Raw genomic sequence first — 24,928 nt, forward strand, 5'->3', positions numbered from 1 at the left:
ACCTCCTCCTCTCCTCCTCGTCCATTCGCGCTAGGAACGCGATGTAGAGTCGATGATTGAATATTGAATGATTGAGAGAGCCGGTGGTGGTGCGAAGAAGCGAGAGGTGTGCACGTTGAACGAGAAGATGGAGAAGAAAGGGGACTGGAATAGGGAAAGTTTGCGCGCGGCTGGAAGGAGGGGAACTTCTCGAAGTCCAAACGTGCGCTGGTGGTGTCGAGGGAGCTGATGCCGGTGACGAGAGAGGACTGGAAAGAAGGAGAAGAACCCGACCCCGAGGCTGTGGGGGGAACTCTGAGCTTTGCTCCTTTTCGCCAGTCCCTCATGAGCAGAAGTATCTTAGATGCAGCTCTCTAGGTTTCAGCCACGGCCAACCGGTCTCAGCGGAATTGCGAGAAAAATTCGTCTGAAAGTCGAATTTTCGCAAAACTCGTTCTCAGCTACGTTTCAGGCACAACCACTTTTCCACTCTGCTCTCTACTGTTCGGCTGGTGTTTGACTTTCCCTCTCCCTCTGCAGCATTTTCTTCCTCCTGACCTTCTCTAACGCCTGATCGACACTCGGTAAATCCTCATCACTATCGTCACTCTCTCCTCCCTCTCTCCTCCTAAACACCTCGCTCATTTCCCTCAGACCTCTCATCTGATCATCTTCCTCTCCGCCCCTTGCCCCCCTGTCGTCGTCGTCATCGTCGTTGTCCGTAAGCGGAGTCGTTTCACTCCTCCTAAACAAAGCACCTCCCCTCCTACTCGACCCCGTCGGAGCAGGTGTCACGCTCAAAGTCCCAGCTCGAGAATAGACAGATTCGGATCGACGAGGTTGAGTTTGGGGTTGAACGGAAGCGGATAATTGACGGATCTCGGAAGTTGTGCGAGTTGAGGCCATGAGTTTGGAGGATTGAAGTGCGGAGGCAGGGAGTGGGGGATAGGGTTCAACACTGAGAGGAAACAATGGCGGAGTCAGTAGGGAGAAGGAAGCTGGAAGGGGGAGAAAGGGAACGGACATTACGACGAGGGAACGATTGAAGATTTCGAATTTCTGATCTGTACACATCTCGCCGAGAACAAGCGAGCGATAGTTAGTCCAGGTCAGTATGGACGAGACTGGACACGCGAGTTCGAGGCGTAGTCAACGTACAATTGACTTTCAATTGAGGTTTCACATCCTCATCCAATTCTTCATTCATCTCCTCCTCTCCCTCTCCCTCTCCCTCAAGCTCTCCTTCATCCCCCGGAGCAGGTGTCTGACTCTCCTCCCTGAAGAGAGGATTTGCTTGAGGTACTCCCTCACTGAGAGCCACTAAAGGATCCAATTCAATCGGTTCAGGTTTAATCGCCATCATTTCATTCCCTTCTTCTCCTTCATTCTCTTCCCTCCTTCTAGCTTCACTCCCTACTTCCGCTGAAGCGTGACTGGGGTCAGTCTCTTCAGAGCGAGTGAGAGGCGTCGCAGAATCGTCTGAACCTCGAGGTAAAGTCGTTGAAGAGTTCTTTCGAGATCGTTTCGCCGGAGGAGGTCCCATCATTCCTAAAGCGTCTTCTTCCTCTGCTTCTGGACCTGGTTGATGGGATGGATCGTGAGAGAGTGAGGAGGATTTAGTATGCGGATGAGGAGGTGGTGGTGGAGCATCGTTGACGAAATTCGAAGGAGAACGAGTTCGAAGACGTGGGTTCGAGGTAGAGGTGGTGGGTTGGCGAGGGACAGATTTCGTCACGTAATGAAGATGTTTCTCCTGTGATCGTTACAACCTAGCAATGAGCGAAAGAGCCAGAGAAATGGAGTGAAAATTGAACATTGAAAACTTACTTTGAGTAAAACCACATGTTTATCATTAGTTCTCCTAAAGAAGAACGCCATCTGATAATCAGCTACTCTCACACCACTCTTCCCTCTCATCAGCTCCTAATCCCATTGCTTTTAGAGAGGAGATTGAGATCGACTCACTTCCTCGAAAAACGTCCACTTTATCTTTCTGTTTCCCCCCTCCTCCTCCTTTTCTGCCTGTGATATCTTCCTGTTCCAGTTTACGAGGGATACGTTCTCGTAAAGCAACCAACATTCTCTCGAATACCCCCACCTGTTGTCTTCACTCTTCTCTATCAGTTCCTCCTCACGCACGTGCGAAAGAAAGGGATGGAAAGAGAGTAGAAGCGTACATTCATCCATTCTACATGATGGGGTTCCAAATAGAGGATCAATTGCAAGACGAGAGTTGGAGAGATTCGGAGGTATGATGATTTGCGAGGTGCGAATCCGGCGAGTTGTCCGTGTGTTGGAGCGTCATCGTGAGGGGGTGGTGGATCCATCTGATCAGTGCGAGAATCGGTGGAAGGTCGGGAGAGGTGAAGAGAGAAAGACAGGAAAGTGCACTCGCGGATGTCATCGATGAACTTTTCTCAAGGGAGCGATACGGAGGAGCGTACGAATGGATTGTGTTACGAGACAGTAAGCGACAAGAAGCACAAAACACAAAAGAAAAATACAGGAAAATGTCCGCATGTACACACGAAACAAAAAGTCTGACAACTGAACTGAGAAATTCGACAACTAGTACAGAAGAAGGGATGCGTTGTACAGTATGAGAGAGGGTAGAGGTCGTTCAAGGTTCGACATGAATCCTTTTGATGAAAGGGATCGTCCTACACAACAAATCAATCAGTTTTCGTTTTTCTCCTTTCATCTCGCCTCGACGTTCCAATGGGCTGAGCTTACTTATCCCAACTCTCCAAAACCTTCTTCTGGAACTCGATTTGACCCTTCGCATACTCCCCCAGGAGTTTCTTCATTTCCCATCTCTTAATCCTCTTGAACACCTCGTATTCCTCGAGAACGCAATCGTTGAACGCCGTTGAAGTTTGTTGAGATGCTAGGACTGCTTCTTGTAACTACACATTGCTCTTCTCACCATCAGTCACCATCCATCCTTACAGCGAGAGAATTAGAAGGACTCACCTCCTTGATCTTTGCGTCTAATCGAGTTAGTCGGGCAGCTTTACTCATATCCGTATCCTGACCACTTCCAACCTGTTTCAATCCTTCAATCTTCTCCTTGAAATAACTCGTCAATCCCATTCCATACCCGTATCCACCGGCTAATCGATCTCGTTCCGTAACGACGTTTGATAAATACGTTGAAAGTTCTTCGAAATCCAATTGTTTTTGATCCCTCAACTTCAAAACTCCCTTGAAGCTATGACTGTACCCTAGTAGAGAGTGAAGGTGTTCAATGAAATCGCTGGAGGAGGTAGTTGAGGAAGATTTCAATGAGGAGGAGAAATCGATCAAAGATCGTTCGAATCGCATCAAAGGTTCAGTGATTCCACTTTCGAGGTATCCGAGTCCTTGAATCGAAACGGCGAAATCTTCGTAATCGTTCGAGAGGTCACCGAGTCGAGTTTTCGAACGAGATCCGAGTCGTTCAATCGAGCTTAAACCTTCTTCGAACGAGTCGAGCTGGGAACGAATCTGGGTGAAGCGGGGATCAGGTTTCTTCAGTTTCGTGAATGCGTTCAAGAGGGTGTCGGAAATGTTGTCGAGGAGACCGTTAGAGGGAGGTGGAGAGGAGGAAGTCGAGGCGTTGAGAGTCGAGGTGTCGTCGAAAGAAGAGTTTGAGGTAGTGGAGGAAAGATGGTGAGACGACGAGGAGGATTGTGCTTGATACTTGTGTTTGTAGACGTTCTGTGTAGTCGAGAGGTCAGTCAGAGGTAAGAGGGAGGAGGGAGGGAGAAGCTCGAACCCATTCGGTCGATTCTAAGAAGTTTTGAAACAATCCAGTTCTAGACAATTTCGGATGTTTCGACAATCTCTGTAAGAATCTCTCCAAGCTATTCCGCACAACACAGTACGATCGAGAGTCAGTGAGACGCTCGGATCAGGAGAGCGAAGAGCGAGTGAGAGTAGAAGGGCTCACTCTATTCTCCGTTTCTCGATGAAATCCGCACTAAACCGATCGCCCACAACGTATTCCATTCGATGTTTATCCGGTAGCGGGGGTACGACGCAAGCCGGGAAATCTTTCGTGAGGGATTGTCGCAAGAATACGAAATCTTGAAATCGTCTCCTCGATGATGGAGTTTTCGAATTGAACGTCGTTAAATCCGTCTACTCTCTCACCAATCTCATCGTCAGCCAGTGAAAGAAACTACAGGGAGAAGGATAGAGGAGAAGGAGGCCATACGGTAGCAGTGACGAGGTACGAGACAAACATGTCTGAAGTCCCTTCTAGCTCGGTTTTCCCATCCAATACTCGTACGGAATGTATCCTCTCTGATGACAGAGCTTCTTGTGTTGTCCCCGTCGTCGTAGTTGTAGTGGAAGGAGCAGCGGGAGTACTAGAGTAGGCAGAGTAAGGATCCGATGATGATGAAGCTTGTTCTTGAGCTTGAGGAGCTTCGGCTGGAGTATCCCATGCTACGGATGAGGAGAAATCTTCCTCTTCTCCTTCCTGGTTGTTCATATTCGATCAGGTGGAAGGTGGTGAAAGAGAGAGAGAGAAGCATCGTCGACGCGTTGCTTCAACTGTTCAACCTCCTCCATCACCCTTCGAGAACTGAAACACGACTCTCACGACATTGTAGCACAGTAGAGCGACGCGGGTCGACATCTAGGGCGCTTTGGAGCTGAATCCTCTCCCCACCTCTTCCTCTCTCTCTCTCTCTCTCTCTGTCCCTTCGAAGCATGTCACCCGCACCTCGTTCCCGACGTCCCAAGTTCACTCAATCCGAGATCAATTCCCAACTTCAACAACTCTTCCTCTTCTCCTCTCTCGGTTCGACATCCACCAGCTCCTCCTCGTCCGAATTCACTCCCTCCTCTTCCTCCTCCTCAAACGTCGCAGATCTCGATCAGTTGGCCCCAATCCTCCTCAACATCTCGCGTTCCCATCAACAAGATTCCTACCTTCGAGCACTCAAGACGTTCGTGAAAGATAAAGAAGGGGAAATTGAGAAATTATGTTTTGAAAATTATCAAGATTTCGTTGGATCGGTTAGTCAATTGTTGAGGGTTCGACAAGGGACCGTTAGTTTGAAACATAGGGTCGTCGAATTGAATAGGGATGTACAGGAATCGGGCAAGAAAGTAGCGGATCAAGTAAGGAACATTTCAATTCTCTTTCTCTCGAGATTGATGATTGGTGAGAGCTGACGAGTGACGGTGCGCACGAGTAGAAGAAGGCATTATTGGAAGCTAGAAGAGTAGGACAGAATATAGACGAAACGATTGATACGTTACAAGCTTGTTTGAGGGTATTGGATCTCTCTACGAAAATCCAAAATTTGATCAAGGATGAAAAGTTCTTCTCTGCTCTACGAGTACGTCTCTTCTCCCTTCTTCCTTCACTCCTTTGCTGACCCGTCTCTCGTCGCCTGTAGCAACTCGACGACCTTCAGCAAATCCACCTCAAACCGGTTCTCTCTTACCCTTTCGCTTCACTCATGTTAACCTCGCTCCCCGAAACTCGTCAATCGATCAAAACTCTCGTAACGAAATCTCTCAAAACCTGGATGTATGAAGCGAGAGAATCATCTCGAAGTGTAGGGAAGGGAGCGTTGGAGAATATGGAATTGAGGGCGAGGAGATGGAATTCGAGGAAAAGGAAAGAAGTTGCGATGGGAACTATGAGGTTGGCAAAGATTAATGGACCGGTTGAATTGGGAGTTAGTGAGAGATATGAATGTGAGTTAGTCAAAGCGAATCTCAACGTGAGAGGAAGAAACTGATTGAAGAGAGAGTGCAGATAATGCGTTGGATAACGATCAAGTTTCAATCGATTTCAAACCTCTCTATACGTGTATCCATATCTATACGACGCTAGATCTTCTCGAAGAACTTCAACTATCCTATCAAGCCGATCGACGAGCCCAAGCTTACCTCCTCCTGTCGACTTCGACCTCTTCCTCGGCAACCTCACCCTCCCTTCCACCCGAGTCGACGAATCCTGTCGCGCCTTCGAATGGGGACTTCTCTCTCCCAGCGCTCTCCACTCTCCTCGAAGAAATCGTCGGATTCTTCCTCATCGAATCCCACGTTCTGAAAACTACTTCAAACTTCCGATCGGAACAAGACGTAGAACAGTTGTGGGAACACATGTGTGACAAGATTGTCGAACTGGTCGATAAGAGTTTCTTGAAAGGTCAACAAGATCCTCAGGTGTTCTTGTCGACGAAATTCAAAGTTTTGACTTTTGTACAAACTCTCGAAGTGAGCCCACCTCCTCTCCGTCTTTCTAGCAGAAATGGATCGTACTGATCAGGAATGGATGGGCGAGCAGGGATACGGTTACTCTGTCTCGGCGCTTCATTCCCTCCTCCTAACTCTGTTCTCTCGATACTCTCAATTACTCGAACGTAAATTCTCTGGAGATTTCGAACAAATCGTTCTCGACGACGATCACCAACCCATGATCGTCAACGATCGAGAAGAGTTTGAAAAAGTCGTCAGTGTTAGTTGGTTACCTAGTCAAGGGGAATGGTCGAGGGATGAATTATCAAAGTACGCCTCAATCTCCTCTCTCCCTTCTCCCGTCTCTCCTCTTCCGTGTTGGGTGGAATGCTGATGAGTTGATTGTGATTAGACCGGGATTCCCCTTGGCGTTACCGTTCTCGCAAACGTATCCGTTGTGTTGTATCGATATCAGATCTTTCACTGAACAATACTATCAATTCTCGGAAGGGTTCGCCGAACACCATCGAGATATAGACGATGTCTTACGAAAGGTACGTCTTTCGCTTTATCTCACCGTCCTTCTCGAGCGAGAAAGTTGATGGGAGGGAGTGAAAACTTCGTAGGCATTGGATAATTTATTGATTGGTCAAGTTTCGGAAAACGTACAAAGACGATTAACGACGATCACGAATCTGAGTCAATTGGCTCAAATCGTCGTCAATGTCTTGTTCTTCAAAACTGCTTGTCAAGATTTAGAAACTTTACTCGTTACTCTCCGGTCCATTTCTCCCTTCTTTCCCTCCCTCTTTTCGCCAACTGACGATGAGTGACTTTGTGGGTGAGTGTAGAGCGACTCAAAGAGGAGGTACGATCCATCTCGACTCGTTGAATTCATTCAATCAAACCCTACTCCAAACTCAAGATCGAATCATTTCCCAAATCTCTCTCAAAATCGATTCATTCTTCGAAGAAGCCGAATACCCTTGGCTCGCTCACGAACCTCCACCACCTTCCCAGGGAGAGGGACAAGGAGAGGCGAGTGGTTATTTGATGGATTTGATGGATTTCGTTAGTACGGTAATGATGAGCGTCTTGATTCAATTACCTGAATTCGCGAAAGAATATGTCTACAAGGGGGCTTTGAAGTATTGTTCGGTCGTATTAACTGTGAGCTCATTTCTCTCCCTTATTGGTCCAAAGGAAGAACTGAGCGAAAGATTGTGCTCACTAGTCGTTCCTGACGGATAAAGAACCGAGAATGGTGTCGGATCAAGGATTAATGTATCTCTTCAAAGACGTTAAATGGTTGATCCAACATGTCCGATCCCTCAACCCTGGCTCTTCTGGAGGAGGCGGATCAGATTCACTCCTTGAAGTATTCTCCGAGCTCAATCAGGTGAGCTCTTTCTCTCTCTTCACTCGCTCGAGTGAGTTGAACGAGGATAGCTCACGATCGCTTTGCATGTGTAGACTCTCACGCTCCTAACCTCCCACCCGAACCCAACCTCCTACCTCGATCCTCAAATCCGTCAAACTCAATTCCCGAAAATCAATCAAAAGACGCTTCAAACGGTTCTGATAAAGTTGGTTACGTTCTATAACAGTACTGGTTCGAGAGTTGAGGTGAGAAGGAAAGTTGGGATGGAGGAATTGTTGAGAGGGATCTCGAGATAAGAGCGAGAGAGAGAGAGAGAGAATTGGGAGGTTTTGTTTTGGAGGTTTGTTCTCTGAATTGTTGTTCTGTTTACAGATTGTTATGAAGCATCGCAGATCGGGATCAGTGGATGTGGTCTTTCGTTCGGCAGCCAGAGAGACGAGCTAATTCTGAACAGTTGCGCGAGTGTCGTGGTCTGAACTTTTCTCTCGCGTTACTCAAAAGCTCGATCTCTGAAGCTTCTCTAGCTCGACTTGCCTCTCGTAACGAGCCAAGGTAGCAGAGTGTATGACGATATAGTGACAACATGTTCAAGAGAGACAAGGAAGGAACAAACAAAGCTCTAGAGATGGGAAGAGCTCAGATCTCATTCCTGAGCTACGAGTGCCGGAGGTTCCTCGTCATCCTCGTTATCGTCGTCACCCATCTCCATCTCGACTTCTCCTTGTCCAGTACCCCAATCTTCTCCTCTCGCACCTTCTCTCTCAACTTTGACCAGATTTGAATCTTCCGAGAAGATTCGGATCAAACGAATACTAACGATGGAGAAGCTCGTCAGCACGAGGAGGTAAGATGTAATAAGAGGGGGATGAAGCTCACCGGCCTAGGAAAGAAGGATCACCACCTTTTGCGTTTTTGGTTGATTTTGAAGGAGCCGGTCGAACCCATTGTTTACAGAGGACTACGTTCTCCGGCAGGGTCAAATCGGGTAACACTGTTCACAACGACCCGTATACGTTAACTCTGTCAAAAGCAGACGAAAGAGGGAGCGGATCCGACGAACCAAATCCGACTTTATATTGACTCTCTTCATCCTCCCTCAATTTCTCCAATTCAGTTTCCCTCTTCCCTTTCCCTTCCCCTTTTCTCCAACTCGTTCGATTCGCTCGTTCTGCCGCGAGTTCAACCAACTCGGATTCGTTACGATTGATGTAATCTTTCAAGATTTGATGTAATTCGGGTAGGGAGATCGAAGTAACGTCTTCTGGTAACGCATGAACGAAATACAGGTGTCGATCAACTATCACGGCAACGATACTTTGTCAGTGTACCTGTCCAGAACGATGAGTTTCGACACCCTCGAGTTGAATGAAAAAGTTCCAGAGAAGAGGAGAAGGAGAGCTCACCTCGTTGAACCTCGAGCGAACGTTGCACTCTCGATTGTACTTCCAATTTTTTCGACCTCAACTCGACCCTCTGCAACTGTTTCGCTCGTCGAGAGTTGGGGTGAATCTGTTTCCCTCCGACTTTCCCTTTCTTGCCTTGTAAAGCGCCAGCGGTCTTGACTCGGTTGTTGGGCCTAGAGAAACATTTCTATCAGCTCCTCGAGATGGCTGGGAGACTCTGGAGGGAGAAACTGACATGTTGGTGGAGATGAGAGATGAAAGAGAGAAGATCGCTTTCTCTTCCGGTTCTCACTCTCGATGTATCGACAATATTTAGAAGAACTATGGTCAGGACTCTCAGGGAACGAAGGGACAATAGGGTGGTACTCTAGCTTGCAGCGCTGCTTCATCGCTTTCGGGATCCTTTCCCCCTTGTGCTTCTTCATCGGTTCGTCTTCTTCCTCTCTCCTGCATACTCGTTAACTGATACGATCAGTGTAGATGCGCCATTCGGTCGATTCGCTTCGAAATCGAAGTGGCTCACGATCAACGGTTCCTTCGGCTGGTGGATCATGGAAATCGTTTCCCCTCTCGCTTTCCTCTCCTCTCTCCCTCTCGGTCAACACGCAACGAACTTCCCTTCATTCTCCCCTTCTCGAATCTATCACACATTCTTGTCCCTCCCTCTCCGTCGACAAACCCTCGTCGTTCTCTTCCTCGTTCACTACTTCAATCGTTCGACTCTTTCTACTCTCCAAAACCCCTCTCGAGCGAGGATGAATTTGCTCGTACCGATCTCGGCGATCGTGTTCAACCTCATGAATGGATCATTGATGGGGAGCTACATCGGTGGAGGTCATTTCATCGAGAGAGGAGGAACGAAAGATTCCGGATTGAAAGAAGGGAAGATCTATCAAGCACTGTTCAACCTCGGAATCATTATGTGGACAATCGGATTCGTCTCGAATATCTATCACGATCAAATCCTCTACCAACTCAAACGGGATAAACTTCGACAACCACGAGAAAACCAGAATTCGACAGATCCTAAAACTCGTTATTCGATCCCACCCAAAGTCGGTCTCTATCGCTACGTTTCACACCCTTCGTACTCTTCAGAATGGTTCGAATGGTTCGGCTACCTTCTCTCAACCTTCGCCCTCTCCTCTTCCCCTTTCCCTCCTCAAGCATTCCACTTCTCCTCGATCTCGACGACAACGACACCCTTGACACCGCTCACTGAATGGTACCTTACTCCATCGGCGTTGTTCTTGTGGCAAGAGATTGGAGTCATGTTACCGAGAGCGAGGTCAGGCCATAAATGGTATGAACGGACGTTTGGAACGAAGGAATGGAAAGAAAAGGGTCAGAAATGGATCGTGATTCCAGGGGTGTACTAGCTGGACTCGAGGGTGCGGTGAAGCTAAGCTCGAGCGAGGTGGAGGCCTTCGGAGGAGGAAAGGAAAAGAAAATTGTAGTTCGATCAGTCAAAAAGTTGTCGTTGTATCGAGTTCAAAAGCGTATTTGTAAGCAATCACTCGTTCCTGTTCTCACGACGAGTGACTCACACGAGCAGTGTCAAGGAAAGGAAAGTCTCTCACTCACTCCACACTCGAAGCTTCTCCGCGAAGAAGAAAAAACGTGAACGAATTTCGGACAAGTTTTTCTTTTTTTCTCTCCTGACTCCTCTTCTCGACACGAACCTTTTCACGAACAGTCTACGCTAGATCCTCGTGCGTACGGCCTGAATAGAGAGAGGGTTCGAGAGAAGAGAACCATGCTCAAGCGAAGTTTCCCGAGAAGTGCGCTCGAGTCTCGTCGGCGAGCAAGTAACGAGTTACAGTAACGTGCAGTAGAGAATACGGTAGCGTTGTGAAACAAACCCTCGAAAAAAGCCTAATGCCTGCTGCTGTCCGATCGACGAAGGGTCTGGAAAAGGAGCGCGAACGTCAGCTCCCAGTTCCACTTCTTCTCCTCACTCAAGTTCAGCAGTACTCTCTTCAGTCACAAGCAGTTCAAGTGAAGTTATATAGCTAAGCAGTAAACCGCCGTACCCTCGATCCAACCGTCACTCCTCTCTCCTCTCGTCGCCGAAGGTCAACGCAGTCGTCCCTCTCCTCCCACTCTATCCCTCGACGCTCGAACCCGCAAAAGGTCGCCAAGTCTTACAGAATACACGACAGACCCACGCGCTTCCTACGGCCCAGAATCTGTTTTTCCCCGCTCTCTCTCTCTCAAGCCACCAGTCTCCAGATCTCCCTCGCCTTCCAGTCAAAGCAACGACGGCTAGAGAACAATGTCACTCGACCTAGAATTAGCTAGGTTATCGCTCGGTTCAGGTGCCGGGAACCCTTCACCGTTCGGCGGGCAACAAGGACCAGGACAAGGAGCCTCCTCTTCAGAAACCGTTCGTGGTGGAACTCCTCTAGGAGGAGGAGGAGGACGAGGTCATTCACCTTACCCTGGTCAACAACAGCAACAACAGGCAGTGATGGGAATGGGGATTGGAATGGGAGGATTACAACCTCATCAGATTATGCAACCTCCGATTCATTCGGGTCCTCCTCCACATGTACAGTTGCAGGAACCTCAGAGGAGGAGAGGTGTCGTTAAATTCTTCAGTGAGTCCGAACTCGTTTCGGACTGCGAGAGAGAGAAGGAGAGACTGATGCAGAGCGGTTTTGGGGTTTGACAGACAGTTTGAAAGGGTTTGGGTTTGTGGTGGATAATGATCCGGCGGCTTTGGGTGGACAGGAAGGCAAGCACCGTCTCATCCGAACTCGAGCAACTCTTCGAGTACTGAGTACTAACGCGAAGAGTGTACAGTGTTTTGTCATTTCAGTGCGATTTCGGGTAAAGGTGGATTCCGTTCCCTCGGCGAGGTAAGTCTTTTCCTCTCTCCTTTGTCATAATCCCCGTCGAGGCTAATCACTCGTCGTGATGCGCAGGGAGAAGAAGTAGAGTACGAACTAGTTCAAGGACCGAAAGGATTCCAAGCGGCGAATTTGACGGGACCCGGAGGTAGAACCGTTCAAGGAGATCCGAAAGCGAGGTTACAACAGAAACCTCCTCCCTATATGCCTTTCGCTCCTTTGGCTATGCGTGAGTTTCACCTCCCTACAAACTTTAGCAAGATTTCGAGCGAAACTGATTTGGACTCGTTCTGCGAGAAAATAGCGCTCGGTGGACCTTATTTGGCGGATCCTTACCATGCTCAACATGCTGGAGTTTACGCTGGATCTCCCTACACTCAGGTGAGCGGTGTTTCTTTTCGATCGCACAGATTGCAAATTGACACTTCTCCCTCATTTCAGCACGTCGTCTACGTTCCCGCTACCGCTTCTCTCCCTCCTTCCCAATACGCCTACGCTCCCGTCCCCCTCGCGGCTCCTCGTCATCATCAGGCTGCTTCTTCGCAATCAGGAGGAGGAGGAGGCGCATCGACTTCTTCCGCGAGTCCTTTCACCGCCCCTCAATACCAATCTTACGCCGCTCCTCCCGCTTCTTCAGGCGTAGTTACTTCAGGTTCACCGAATCCGAACGGCTCCTCCGGAACTCCGAATCAGCAACAGCAAACTGGCGGAAATGGAGGAGGAGGAGGAGGAAACGCATCTCGATTCGGATTAGGAACTGGAGCTTACGGTGCTCCTCAACCACCTCTACCCGAATCTCAACAACAACAACAACAATCTCGACAACAGCCTCCACCTCTATCGACTACTTCTTACGGAGGAATGCCTAATCCCGCTTTCTCTCCTCCCGGTGGAAACTACCCTGGACTTTCAGCCGATACTCCTCCTGGAGGTTCACCCGGTGGACCTTCTTTCGGATTCGCCCCTTTCTCTCCTCCATCTTTCCATCACGCTCCTCTATTCGCCGCTCCTCCTCCTCCTCACCATTCGATCGCTCAACAAGCTTATCCTCATCCTCAACAACAACAACAATACCAATCCCAACAACCACGATACGCTTCCTCTTCGAGTCACGTTCCTTCCCCTCCCCAATCCTCCTCCGGAATCCCACCTCAATCAGCTTTGTTCGGAACTTCATCTCAACAAGCTCCACCTAGTTCATCTTCCGCTTCGAATCGAGGTACTTCGCCGGCTCCTCCTGCTCCGATTGGAACGGGGTCGAGAAGTGCAACCCCGTCGGGAGCGAGAGGGGCGAGATCTTCGACACCGTTGGGGAATGGAAGTTTGGGTGGAACGGACGCTTGGAAAGTTACGCCTCCGCCCCCGGCAGCAGCGTCGAATGGTGCGAATGCGACAGGAGTACTTTATGCGAGCTCGAATGGGAACGAACACTAGATGCTAAGTCGTTATAGGAGAAGACGGAAAAAAAAAACCGAAAACCTCGAAAAGTGTCGCTACCTATCTGTTTTCGACTGTTCTCTCTCTCTCTCTCGATATCCCACTTTTCCGTTTTCCGTTTTACGTCACCCACCAACCCTATCCGTTATTTTGTGCTTTTCGTTCTCTCAGTTCAATCTCCCTCTTTTCGTTTTGTCAGTTCTCTCTTTCTATTCTCTGTGCCCCCAAAAAGCATTATCTTTTCCCACTCTCTCCGTTTCGTTTCCTAGTCTCACTAATCCCTCTTTACTTCTCTCGTATTTCGAGTGTGTTTCCTCTCGATCAAATTCTCCTTCATTCAAGTTTTACCTTTTTTTCTTCGCCCTCTAAGTATCTCTTGTTCTTTTCCGTTCCCTCTCTCTTTCTCGATATGTTACTCAGTTTCACTCTAGCTAGTTTAGTTATAATCTCCTCTGCGCTTCACCGTTCCTTCGTTCTACAGATTAAATACAGATTTTATTAGTTTTTTTGTTTTTCGTGAATCCGTCCTTTTCGTGCAATCCTTCTCGTTCTCTCCTAACATCCTTTGAGACTCTCTCTACGTAGAGCAAGCGTCGGTGCGAGTCGCTTTGTGATGAGTACTGATAAAAACTAAGGGGATTGATTCACAAACTCAATTCTTCTATAACCCATTCGACTCTCGGATTTTAAGCTTCCTCTACGTCTCAACGACTGACCGGGATCGCGCTTCTATAAACAGATAACATACTGACTCCTCTTGCGGATTTAGTCTTCTTTGGGTTCCGATTCGGCATAAGTCGAAGGTCGAGAAAGACTATCCGCCTTTACACCAACTATCCCTCTCAAAGAACTCTCATCAGTCTCGTCCCTGCTGAACTCATCGTGAAGAGTATGGATGTTAACTCACCTCCCTTGTACCCGACATCTAAATCCCTCAACCTCGCACTCCCAACATGATAAACCCATCCATGTACACTCAATTCCCTTCCTTCTTTCCACGCAGCTTGAACAATATCCGACGCAACAACGTTCTCTACCGTGTTTTTCACATGGGAATCGGTTAATTCGGCGAGGGAGAGATTGTCGAGAGGATCTTGAGGTTTCGCGCCGGAAATTTGGGAAGAGGCGATCGATTTAATCTACCCTCTCGCGCGCGTGTCAGTGCCTGAGAAGAGAAGATGGGAACGAGAGGGATAGACTAACGGGAGCGATCCATTTCGAGATTACGTCGGCGACGGAACCAGGTTCGGGAGTTTCGAGAGATTCTCCTTTTTCTTGTTGATCTAACGCGGCTTGCATACCGGCACGAACTCCTCCGCATCCAGTGTGACCTATCACATTTTACACTTACTGGATCAGTTTGAGCGTTTCGAGAGGGAGAAGGGAGGACAGAGAGACGAACCACAAACGATGATTGCTTCGACTTTTAAAACGTGAACTGCGTATGCTAGAGCTGCCGAAGCTGATAGATCTCCAGGGTGGAAGCATTGAGCGATGTTACGCTGTACTCACAAGGATCTCCTACGATCAGCTCGATCAATTGAGAGGAGAAGGGAGAGGTAAGAGAAAGCGTACGTGAACGAAAATCGAACCTGGAGCAACTCCAGTCGCCAATTCTGCCGAAACCCTCGAATCGGAACAACCCAACCAAAAGATTCGAGGAGATTGACCTTTTTGAAGTTTCTTGAGCAAGGTAGGGTCGGCTTGAGAGAACGCGGCGACATAAGTTTCGTTGGCGTCTAAAATCCCGCGAAGGAGATCGGTACAAGACGAGGAGTTTTGAGCGACGGAAGTAGACATGATTGATCGATTGAGAGTAGGGGAGTTGGGGAGGGACCTGAGGAGAGAAATGGTGGTGGGACGAGAGATGGGAGAAGTCTTGGGGAATCGATTCGAAACTAGTCTGTTCAAGGATCTAGTCGTCGTGCTGAGCATTCACAACCTCGTGTGGAGAAAAGGCTTGGGGCTACTCGGATAGGCCGGAACCTTGGTTGGGTCGACGAGTGAGTCAGTTGGGGAGAAAAGACAGGAGGGAATTTTCGGAAAGACGATAACGAAATTTGGACACGTCATTTCATTCATTTTCGTTCATTTCGGTAGTACCGAGATAGTCCCGCAGTTTGAAGAGCACTCTAAAGCAATGAAGCAGAAGTACGAAACGCAGTACTGTAACGGTGACGCGGGGAGAGAGAGCGTCTGCATAATGCGCTCCTCTCTCTCTCACACTTCCGACCACATACGACATGACTGAACCACCTACGCCGAGAGTGCAATCCTCAGTGACTCTACCACCTACATTCTCCAACTCTGTCAGTCCCCTCCCTCTCTCTCCCCTCTACGTTTCCCCGCTCACACCTCTTCCTCTCTCCCCTCTCGCAGTTTTGGTCTACAGATTACCGTACCGGTTTCACGTCAATCTATACAGCGCTCGAATCAGGGATCGTCCAATCTTCAGAGATCCTCGCGACAGTGAAAGATCGAGTAGAAAGTGAAAGGTTGATCGCTCAACAATTACTTCCACCTGCTTTGAGGAGGGATGGATTCGCTAGTGGTGAGCTACACACTCTGACTGTACTTGTAGCATCGAGAAAGCGAGTCCGATAGGAGGAGGAACTGACTGTTGGATTTCGCTCGAACCTCTCGCGCTGGAACAGATGAAGGAGCTTCCTTAAGAATGGGATTCGAAGCGATCCTGACTAGTCTCGTAGGAGAGTCCAAATCACGTCACCAACTAGCCGACGAACTCATGGTATGTCGCTCTCTTTCTCTCTCGCTTTGTTTCAGAGCTAACACCGCTTGAACCGTCTCGTTCTCGTGTCCACAGCGTTCCGTCTATCTCCCCTTCTCGAAATGGTCCACTTCGCATTCTCAACGAATCCATCAATCCCGAGAAACGGTCGAGAAAGTGTTGATCGAATGGGAGAAATCGAAATCGGTCGTTGAGAGATCGAGAGAAGTTTACGGAGAGAAATGTAGAGTGTTGGATGAGACGGAGGACGAATTGGAGTTTGTTAGAGGGAGGGAAGCACTCCTACGTTCGACAACCTCGGCGAACAGCGGTGCAGGAGGAGGAGGAGAGGAGGAGGAGAAATCTCAATCTGGAGGAGGAGGAATCGTTTTACCTCCCCGACCCTTCGAAATCGATCAAAACGACTCTTCTACCCCTCTATCCCCCTCGACTTCTTCAACCAGCTTAGCTCGATCACTGAGTACTCGGTTCAATCGACACGCGAAAACGGACGAAGAACAAGGTTCGGACGATGGAACGTTACCTCCGATCGATAATGGGGATGATAGTCAAGGAGGAGAAGGGTTCATTGATCGATCGGGAGCGACGGGAGGGAGTGTCGTCGCGGCGTTGGGCAGAGCTTTGACCGTCAGGAGGAATAAGAATGGCGGAGCGAAGAACGAGTCGACGAAGGAGGAGGGACACGAAGCGGAGGAATCGACGAATACGACGTGGAAAGTCGAGAAATTGATGGATGAGAAGAACGTGAAAGCTGCTTTGGATTTCAGTAAAACAAAGTGACTTGTTCTTCCTCTCTTTTCCTCGACGAACGATCTCTGACACTGACCCATCGATCGTTAGGTTCTCTTCGTTGTTGTCGAAAGTAGCTGGGCCTCAATCTGGAGAAGAACGATACTTACGAGCTCGAAGGGAAGCCGAATTAAGTGAAGAACAGTACAAACTAGCCGTTCAATCTCTCGATGCTCTCCGGTGAGCCATTCTCTCTCCCTCTTCCCGCTCTTGATCTCACTCAGCCCACCCTTTTGCGACTATCTAGTCTACAACTCGAAGAACTCCTCTCTACCCATCTCCCGTATCTTCAACATTGCGAATCCGATCGACTTCGAGCCGCGACATCCGTCCTCAAATCGTTCCATTCGGCAATCTCTGATCTGCCTAAACAAATCCAAGCGTCTCAAGAACGAGTCCATCAAACTCTCGAACTGATCCGAACGGAGAAAGATCTCAAATTATTGATCGAGAGGAGGAGGACGGGAGCTTTCCAACCTAGACCGATTGGATTCCTTAGTCATTACTCGGAGGAGTATACACACACGTTTGGGATCGATTTGAGAAAGTATGATGAGACGAATTCGAGTGAGATGGAGGGAGAAGAAAATGGAAAAGTTCCGAAAGTATTGATTGTGCTGTTGAACGAGATTGAAAGGAGGATGAAGTCGGTCGAGAATACAGATGGTGGGTCTCGCTTCTCTTCAGTTCTAGTGACTCACGGAATTAAGTAATTGCGATTCTTCACGATAGAACGACGTAAATCCTGGCTATACGAAACTCCTCTCTCAACTCAGCACGCTCTCCGATCCCTCCTCAACTCCCCTCAAACCGTCAACCATCTCCCTCCATCCGAACTCGAAGTCTTGTTCCGACCTTTCGACTTGCCAATCCTTTGCTCGGTCGTCAAACTTTGGTTACTCGAATTAGAAGTCCCGGTGATCAGTTTCTCCGCGTACGACGAGCTGAGGAGTTTGTTCCCCGGACGAGTTACGAGCGTCGGTGAGAATGAAGAAGGAGGAGGAGGAAAAGGAGTTGATCGAGAAGGCTTAATCAAAGTTTTAGCGAAGTTACCGGCGGTTCATTTTCAGGTTGGTGATCCTTCCGCTTCACTCACTGGAGTCCCCTCTGACTGAGGCGACTGTATCACGACAACAGACTCTCCGTTTCCTCTTGTCCCGCCTCTACCCTCTCACTACGCTTGAACCGATCTCAGATTCGCCATCGAGCGATTCTCGTCAAACTTATCTTTCGAAATTATCCCTTTCGCTCTCTCGACCTCTGTTACGACCTAAACAAGAAACCGCCCTAACTCTCGATGATCGGTTCCCCGCTATTGTCGTCGGAGAACTACTCAAAGGAGGTGAAGGGTTGATGCACGAAATTGAGGAAGCCGCGAAAAAGGAACGACAAGAAAGGTCAGTCTTCGAATCTCGCTTCAGTCATTCTGGCTTGACTGAAGGGTATGTCGTGGCGGCAGATACAAACCGCGTCGACAACGTACTAAACCAATCGACGTTCGACCGTCTCGAACGAACCTGGGATTGACTAATCGAGAATCGATAGATCCGGATCAAGCGAACGCTTACCTACTCGAACAACAGCAACGAGAACGACAACAACAAGAACGTCTTCAACAGGATCTACCTTCGCCTCCCGCTCCTGAGAAAGGAGAATCGTCGACTTCTTCCTCTCTCAAATTGGAAACGGAGGGTTTAGCTCCTCCCGTTCCGATCGTCCCTGAGGGAGAACAACCTACTCAATTCGCGGCGAGTCCAATGGAAAGTACTAGCGCTTTCCCTCGCGACGAAGAGAAGGAGGAGGATCCGACTCTCGATGTGGAGACAAAGGTCGATACCGAAGACGATGAGAAACCTCAAATCGTCCCTTCCACGACCATGACCGAAACCCCATTCGTCCCTCCCTCGTCCTCCGAGGCATCTGAAACTTCTTTCGTTCCTCCTTCCTCGAACGACGACTCTTCGACTGTTCGGGTCCCCGTAGCGCAAAAGGAGGAGGAGGAAGATAAACCTTTAACTTCTTCGACTTCGCTCAAACGTCGTTCGGTACAAGCCACTGCCACCGCTGGAGCTGGAGATAAGACTGCGACGGCAGGAGGAGGAACAGGAGGAAGTGGGAGATTGAGAGGAGCGAGGGCTCCGAGACCGATTTCGTCGTCGGCTTCGTCGGTTTTCGATAAAGTGAAACAATTCGAGGGGAACTAGATGCAGGTGGATGGAATGGAGTGTACGCTGGTCCGTACACGCAAGAGGAATCGGGAGTGTCTCTGTATGATCTGTCTTCGTCGGAGTTTTGATTCGATTCGTTTGTGATCGGTCTTTCTTCGCTGTTTTTACTCTCTCAAGGTGTTTTCGGAATCTTTCCTATCATAGACACTATTTCTGCAATCTCTCTGTTCGTTGGAAGTCACCGACGACCTCCTAGTTTCCCGCTCGGACCGATTCTTTAGCAAACGCCCTCTCTTTCGGGTTGAGTCAGGTTGTTAGGAAACAGAGCTCGAGTTGACATCAGACGAAGGGAAGGGCGACAAGGATCAGTAGAGACAGGAGAGAGAATGAACAGACAGGAGACAGATTAAGACGAGGCGAGAGAACAACAAAGTACAGGAAAGTAGAAAGAGTCGGGTCTAGGATATCAGAATCAGGCGAGAAAACTATGAACGTTTCAAGTCGGTCAAGTCAAAAGCGGTTGTGGGAGATTACTCGTCGTCTTTCTTGCGTAACCAATCTTCGAGAGTGAGAAGAGCGGGATGTTCAGATTTGACGCTTGGGATTGAGACTTTGTATCCCTCGTTGTCTGTCGATGGAGCGAAGTCAGTGAGCTTTCTTCGAGTGTTCTAGAGGGAAGATCAGTGGACTCACGGAACCACTGTGATCGGCGGAGAGAGGTCCAGGAACCGTACATCTGTTAGCGACAGGACAGTTAAACTCCTGGATCAAATCGTTCGACTCACATAGAACATCATCCTCAGATCATACGGCAAAGCCAACAGAGCAACTCCGGGAATCTACGGAAAGAAGGATAAGAATCAGTGAGGAATGCTCAAACTTGAAGAGTCATAGGTTGTACTTACCCAGGCTTTCATCGTAGGAAGCCAGCCTCCGTGGACTTCCGCATAGATCTGACGAGCTTGTTCCATCGTGAGTTCATCACCGGCGAGATCGATCGTACGTCCGGAGAACTTGTCGGGATTGAGTAAAGCTTGAGCTGCGAAGTGACCGCTGTCAAACATGCACACAGAAACACTCAGACCGTGTCAAGAAAGAGTGAGATCGAGAGCAGTACTGACATGTCATCGCAAGAAACCATTTGCAAAGGTTTCCCTTTCAAAGCGGCATCGAACAAACCCAACGCCATCATTTGAGCCACTCCACTCTGCTTCGGCCAGTTATCGAAGAAAGCGACCTATTCACGCGTTTACGATCAGCGGGGGCAATCGAACGTCAGTGAACGAACTCCATTTGAAGGGAGGAAACGAAAGAACGCCTTTTCGGGAGAGGAGAAGACAGTTGAAACGAACAGGACGTAAGATCGAATGTTTGATACCAGAATCTTTGAGGGACTCTTCAATCCTCGCTTTCGACTCAAAGTGAGGGATTCCGCACGAAGGAGAAGCGGAAGCGACGGAAGTGAAGACGAGATAAGGGAGGTTGGTAGCCGAAGCGGCGGAGATGAAATTGCGTCCTTGTTCTTCTTCGACTGGTTGTCCTTTCTCGGGAATCACCGTCACTAGAAACAAGGCGAAGATACTGCGATTAATCCTGCGAAACTCGTCGAAACTCTTTTCGGGCAGACTCACCCAAAAACGCCGCATCTTTTCCCTTGAGTGCTTCTTTCAACGAAGGGATATCGGTCAAACTACCCTTGACGAGTTGACAACCTTTCTCTTTGATTTTTTGGGCGGCGGGAGAATCGACGTTTCTAGTGAGACAGGTGATTGCCGGGGGAGGGTGGCCGGCTGCGAGGAGGGCGTTGAGAGTCGCTCCACCCTGCTTACCGCTCGCTCCGACCAAGAGTAGTTGAGCAGGCGAGGAAGACATGCTGTTGATCAGTCTTGAAATCGATGACGAGTACAGTTGAGTGACAGGGAGTGGTTGTCTTCGTGTCGTGTGGGTGATCGAGGCTGGCAGTGTGCTGCTACTGTCAGAGATCGGGGTTGGCAGAGCAAGGCGGAAGAAAGAGAGAAGGAGACAGCGATATCGCGACAGGCTCCGAGTGGGGAGAAATTCCGCCTCCTCGAGAGACGCTTCCCGCAGGCCCTTGCTGTACGCTCATCTAGTAAGTGATAGTAGTCGGAACGGTATCAAGCATTCAGCAGAATTACCAAAAAATAGTCTTTCTCAAGTTCGCCGGCTTTCTGATCTTTCTCCGCTCTTCTCGATCGCTATTCACTCGCAGCTGTACGCTTCGACTCTACGAACAAAGCGGATTCACCCTGCGACCTCGATACCCCTCGACTCCCTCGCGGTGTCATCATCCTCTTTCATCTCGATCACATTAACTCACTCTCTCACCTCTCTCGAAACTCGACGACCCTACCGATAAGACAGGATGGGATTGATTCCCAAATCGAATCACCTAGTCCTGATCAAAGAATGTTATCCGCCCGCACCTTCCTCTTCCTCTCCCTCTTCCGAACCTCTCCCCTCTCCCGTCTCGAACGGACTCGGTAAACTCTCGTTCTACGCCGTCAATCGACCGAAGAAACTCCCGAAAGTGATCAACGTCCTCCTCGAACGAGCGACGAAAGATAAACATGGTGGAAATGGAACGAAAGCTCGTCAAGATCTCGCAGTAACTTTGGATATCATCAGAGGACTGCTTATCGAGTGTGGAGAGAGTGGGAAAGATACGGCAGGGGAATTGGTTAAAGCCGTTGCGGAGGAGGCGTTGAAAGCGGCGGAATTGGCTTTGAGCATTGGAACGGATGGATCGAAGAAGAGAGATCCGGAGCTTGAAGCGAAAGGCGCTTCCCTTGTGAGTGATTGGCTCTCAGTACGGGTGAGACTGTGACGAAGCTGATGAGCGTGACCTTGTAGTTTGGAACGGTTGCTACTCTGCTCAGTCCCCCTTTCTTCGGTTTGCAGGAGGGATTCGGGAAGCAGTACTTGCGGTGTCTATCATTCATCTCGGATCTAGCACAGCTACAAGGAACCGAAGCAGAATCGTGAGTATTGCGTCATTTCGAGAATGGACGGAAAACTCACTCGACCTTCGATTCAACAGATCTCGTTCAGTAGCCCTGAAAGCACTCGAAGCCGCCGCAAGATCAGATATCCTATATCAGACAGCAAACGATTTTGAGCTACAAATCGAATATATTGCACTGGCCCTCGTCGCGAATTGCTATCCTACTCCTCCTCAAGATCTCAAAAAGCTGTGCGTTTCTCTCCTCACTCACGATAGTCATACGTGTGACGTTGACGATAGCGCTCATTCATAGGTTCAACACGAGTGACGCCGAAACCGGGACATCAAGATTGTCGCCTTCACTATCGAACCGCAAACCTCCTTCGATCTCCTCCCCTTCGTCGCCTCCATCCCCGCACGACCTCGCCTCGATCGCCGTCCCTACACTCCGTCTCATCGCCCGTCTCTCCGACTCTTCCCAGCTCATCTCACTTCATTCGTCCCTCTCGACTTTCTTGAATCGACATCGATCCGGCGAGCTCTGGCACGGCAATTCACAACCTTTCGTCGAATGGCTCGCTTCTTCCCTCCTATCAGCTTCCGCGCCGTCTTATCGACCCGGAGTTCTGCAATGGTGGGTCGATCAGGTTCGGGAAATCAACGATACCGAAGCTTCTCACAAGAGCGTCACTTTACTCTACGTTCTCGCGACTCTCCTGCGCGGCAAGACTCACTTGCACGGACTAGGAGTCGGAGGGGTCCTTAATACGTTAGGAGAGCTCTTGATTCGAAGAGCGAAAGTTTCGTCCTCGTCCCCGAATCGATCAAAACCTCCTCCTTCTCCAACAAACCCGAATTCACGATCTACCCCCGCCACGACTAGTGGTCCTCCCACGGATCAAGCGTTCTCGACGGAACGACATGACATTGATGTGGAAAGAGATCAAGATTTATTGACGAGACCGATCTTGTCGACGATTTCGGCCCTCGCGAGCAAGATTTACTATGCGGATCAATTGGACGACCTCGTTTCGGACGTTGTCGATCTCATTAAAACGTTGAGACTGGAGGAAGGAGGGGGAGAAGAGAAAGTCACGGCAGCGACGAAATTGGTTGTGGCGATGAGATTACTGTTGGAAGAAGCTCATAGAAGCGAGGGAACGGTTGATGGAAGCTCGAGAACCGAGCACGAACGACCGAGAGTGCTCGAGGAAAGACGGAAAGAAGTATCGGAAATGACGGTGCGGCAGAACGGGACAACGTCGAGTCCGGATCGATCTTACCTACCTCCGCCGGTTACGACAACGAATGGACTCAACCTTGGGGCAACTGCATCGAGTTCAGCGCATGGAGAGGACGACGTCTTCACGGTACGAGGGAAGAAGGAACTTCCGTCTTTGCAACAGTATTCAAGACCTTCGATCGTCGTTGGTGACCGAACGAACTTGAATCCACAACAATCGACCTCAAGCGGACAACGGAATCGAGTTTCCCCGAGAACGTTCGAGAAATCTCTGTTCCTCCTCACCGTCGGCGACTCAATCCTTCGCTCCGAATACGTTCGAGCAGTTGTCGTCTACCTCGAGACCGAACTCGACTACAAATCCCTCGAATGTAGATCTACTCTCCCTCCTGAACTCTCGAGCTTCTGGCGATCACTCCATTCAACCTGTTTCCATCTCGCGACTTCTCCGAACCTTGCCTCTCCCGCTTCGTCTTCCTCCTCCTCTCGACCTACAACAGCCGATCAATCTCACCCATTGGCTCGAGTTCGATCTCAACGTTCCCTCCGAGGAATGTCGGTCGACTCTACGAATTCTTCCCGACCTCCCACGATTAACACTTCCTTCCACTCGAGTTCTCCTTGCGGTCCCGCCGCTCTATTCGATTACTCATCGATTCGGTATCTCCTAGAAGCGTGTCATCGACTCGGATCGACCACGGCGTTGCTCGAAGGAGTTCCGATGTTACTCGCTTTGGATCGGGAGGCGGAGGAATGGAGTAAAGGAAGTGGAGGGAGGGAAACGAGTAACGAGAGGATGCAGGCGACGAGGGAGATGGTTGCGGGGACGATCAGGGAGATTGGAAAGACGTGGAGAGTGAGGGAAGTGGAGAGGATTGGTCAAGATGTGAGTGTGCGAACTTTCGAAACTCCACAAAAGAGCGAGACTGACACATGGTGTCGCATGTGATAGGCTATAGACTCGACAAAGCCTTCCGTGCTGCCGGCTTTCGGAATTTCTCATCACGCTCAGACTTCTTTCGCTTCTCGGTCTACCCTTCGTTCCGGCTCGACAATACTCGATGCTCAAACCGTAATCGGTGCACTCGCTTTCTCCGACGCTCTCCAAGCTGCGACTGGGCTCGATCGGACGAGCTTAGCTGCGCTGATGGGAGCAAATTGGACTCCTCAACTGGCCTCGCGAACGAGATGTGAGTCGCTTCTAACTCTTTCCTTACGACGTGACTGTCCCTGATTCTCGTTCCTTCGTCCGGACAGCATCTTCTTTCGCCTCCCCTTACTCAAACGGAGGCGTGAATGGTCCCTCTCGATCGATTTTACAATTACCTCTCGGAAGTTCAACTCGTCTCGTTTCCAACGCTTCGACTCATACGGCAACGACGTCGCCACCTTCTCGTGGACCCGGTTCGATGCGTACTCCCTCCCTAGCCGATCTGCAGTCTTCTCTTAGCGGAGGTAACGGAGGAGGAGGATCTCCTTCGATGGGTTTGAGGAGTGCGAGACAATCTCAAACTCCTTCACTTTCGAGTATGAGAGGTGGAGGAACGGGCTCTTCGAGTATGTTCACGATGGGTAGTAGTGCGACGACGAATGGTGGATCTGAACATAGTCCGTCGAAAAGGAGAACGAAGAAAACTTCGCCGGAAGTTTTACTCGCTTCGATCGGAGGGGGAGGGAGAAGAGGAAGAGCTGGGACCAATACGAGTTCTTTGTCTGTTCAGTTGTAGTTCATTCGTTTAGTCGTAATTTCATTCAAAGCAGTATTCTTGTCATGGGCAAAGT

General features: G+C 49.5%; 10 protein-coding genes across 10 annotated transcripts; 5 read left to right on the forward strand and 5 right to left on the reverse strand.

Moving 5' to 3' along the window:
* Positions 1–477: 477 nt before the first annotated feature.
* JCM6883_005121 (uncharacterized protein) lies at positions 478–2,306 on the reverse strand (the record flags this gene model as incomplete). Its single annotated transcript, XM_076630243.1, has 6 exons — positions 478–937; positions 1,004–1,043; positions 1,138–1,732; positions 1,807–1,868; positions 1,945–2,077; positions 2,157–2,306. The coding sequence occupies 6 exons, from the start codon at positions 2,304–2,306 to the stop codon at positions 478–480; spliced, it is 1,440 nt and encodes a 479-aa protein (XP_076489635.1).
* A 293-nt stretch (positions 2,307–2,599) lies between these two features.
* On the reverse strand, positions 2,600–4,456 carry JCM6883_005122 (uncharacterized protein; the record flags this gene model as incomplete). Its single annotated transcript, XM_076630244.1, has 6 exons — positions 2,600–2,639; positions 2,713–2,885; positions 2,953–3,678; positions 3,737–3,824; positions 3,911–4,101; positions 4,178–4,456. The coding sequence occupies 6 exons, from the start codon at positions 4,454–4,456 to the stop codon at positions 2,600–2,602; spliced, it is 1,497 nt and encodes a 498-aa protein (XP_076489636.1).
* Positions 4,457–4,677: 221 nt separating this feature from the next.
* Positions 4,678–7,839, forward strand: SEC15 (Rab GTPase-binding exocyst subunit SEC15; the record flags this gene model as incomplete). Its single annotated transcript, XM_076630245.1, has 10 exons — positions 4,678–5,091; positions 5,169–5,312; positions 5,373–5,676; positions 5,738–6,201; positions 6,272–6,492; positions 6,575–6,716; positions 6,789–6,943; positions 7,014–7,332; positions 7,397–7,561; positions 7,636–7,839. The coding sequence occupies 10 exons, from the start codon at positions 4,678–4,680 to the stop codon at positions 7,837–7,839; spliced, it is 2,532 nt and encodes an 843-aa protein (XP_076489637.1).
* A 347-nt stretch (positions 7,840–8,186) lies between these two features.
* Positions 8,187–9,183, reverse strand: TMA16 (Tma16p; the record flags this gene model as incomplete). The annotated part of the gene is made up of 5 exons (XM_076630246.1): positions 8,187–8,355; positions 8,420–8,534; positions 8,604–8,840; positions 8,947–9,133; positions 9,178–9,183. 5 exons carry the CDS (start codon positions 9,181–9,183, stop codon positions 8,187–8,189), a joined length of 714 nt encoding a protein of 237 aa, XP_076489638.1.
* Positions 9,184–9,243: 60 nt separating this feature from the next.
* On the forward strand, positions 9,244–10,325 carry JCM6883_005125 (uncharacterized protein; the record flags this gene model as incomplete). Its single annotated transcript, XM_076630247.1, has 2 exons — positions 9,244–9,373; positions 9,427–10,325. The coding sequence occupies 2 exons, from the start codon at positions 9,244–9,246 to the stop codon at positions 10,323–10,325; spliced, it is 1,029 nt and encodes a 342-aa protein (XP_076489639.1).
* An 896-nt stretch (positions 10,326–11,221) lies between these two features.
* On the forward strand, positions 11,222–13,232 carry JCM6883_005126 (cold-shock protein; the record flags this gene model as incomplete). Its single annotated transcript, XM_076630248.1, has 6 exons — positions 11,222–11,546; positions 11,621–11,683; positions 11,752–11,807; positions 11,874–12,027; positions 12,103–12,179; positions 12,240–13,232. 6 exons carry the CDS (start codon positions 11,222–11,224, stop codon positions 13,230–13,232), a joined length of 1,668 nt encoding a protein of 555 aa, XP_076489640.1.
* A 768-nt stretch (positions 13,233–14,000) lies between these two features.
* On the reverse strand, positions 14,001–15,035 carry JCM6883_005127 (uncharacterized protein; the record flags this gene model as incomplete). The annotated part of the gene is made up of 5 exons (XM_076630249.1): positions 14,001–14,068; positions 14,143–14,374; positions 14,439–14,566; positions 14,638–14,737; positions 14,811–15,035. 5 exons carry the CDS (start codon positions 15,033–15,035, stop codon positions 14,001–14,003), a joined length of 753 nt encoding a protein of 250 aa, XP_076489641.1.
* A 443-nt stretch (positions 15,036–15,478) lies between these two features.
* RGD2 (GTPase-activating protein RGD2) lies at positions 15,479–18,977 on the forward strand (the record flags this gene model as incomplete). Its single annotated transcript, XM_076630250.1, has 9 exons — positions 15,479–15,544; positions 15,615–15,786; positions 15,890–15,984; positions 16,060–16,760; positions 16,825–16,953; positions 17,021–17,439; positions 17,506–17,843; positions 17,911–18,170; positions 18,233–18,977. The coding sequence occupies 9 exons, from the start codon at positions 15,479–15,481 to the stop codon at positions 18,975–18,977; spliced, it is 2,925 nt and encodes a 974-aa protein (XP_076489642.1).
* A 494-nt stretch (positions 18,978–19,471) lies between these two features.
* Positions 19,472–20,813, reverse strand: JCM6883_005129 (NmrA/HSCARG family protein; the record flags this gene model as incomplete). The annotated part of the gene is made up of 7 exons (XM_076630251.1): positions 19,472–19,569; positions 19,635–19,677; positions 19,727–19,780; positions 19,847–19,994; positions 20,063–20,178; positions 20,294–20,502; positions 20,573–20,813. The coding sequence occupies 7 exons, from the start codon at positions 20,811–20,813 to the stop codon at positions 19,472–19,474; spliced, it is 909 nt and encodes a 302-aa protein (XP_076489643.1).
* Positions 20,814–21,324: 511 nt separating this feature from the next.
* JCM6883_005130 (uncharacterized protein) lies at positions 21,325–24,873 on the forward strand (the record flags this gene model as incomplete). The annotated part of the gene is made up of 6 exons (XM_076630252.1): positions 21,325–21,750; positions 21,813–21,940; positions 22,000–22,152; positions 22,217–24,032; positions 24,099–24,336; positions 24,404–24,873. 6 exons carry the CDS (start codon positions 21,325–21,327, stop codon positions 24,871–24,873), a joined length of 3,231 nt encoding a protein of 1,076 aa, XP_076489644.1.
* Between the last annotated feature and the right edge of the window lie 55 nt (positions 24,874–24,928).

Source organism: Sporobolomyces salmoneus (assembly GCF_050403485.1).
Source record: "Sporobolomyces salmoneus JCM6883 DNA, S_salmoneus_JCM6883_v1_ctg9, whole genome shotgun sequence".
NCBI lineage: Eukaryota > Fungi > Basidiomycota > Microbotryomycetes > Sporidiobolales > Sporidiobolaceae > Sporobolomyces > Sporobolomyces salmoneus.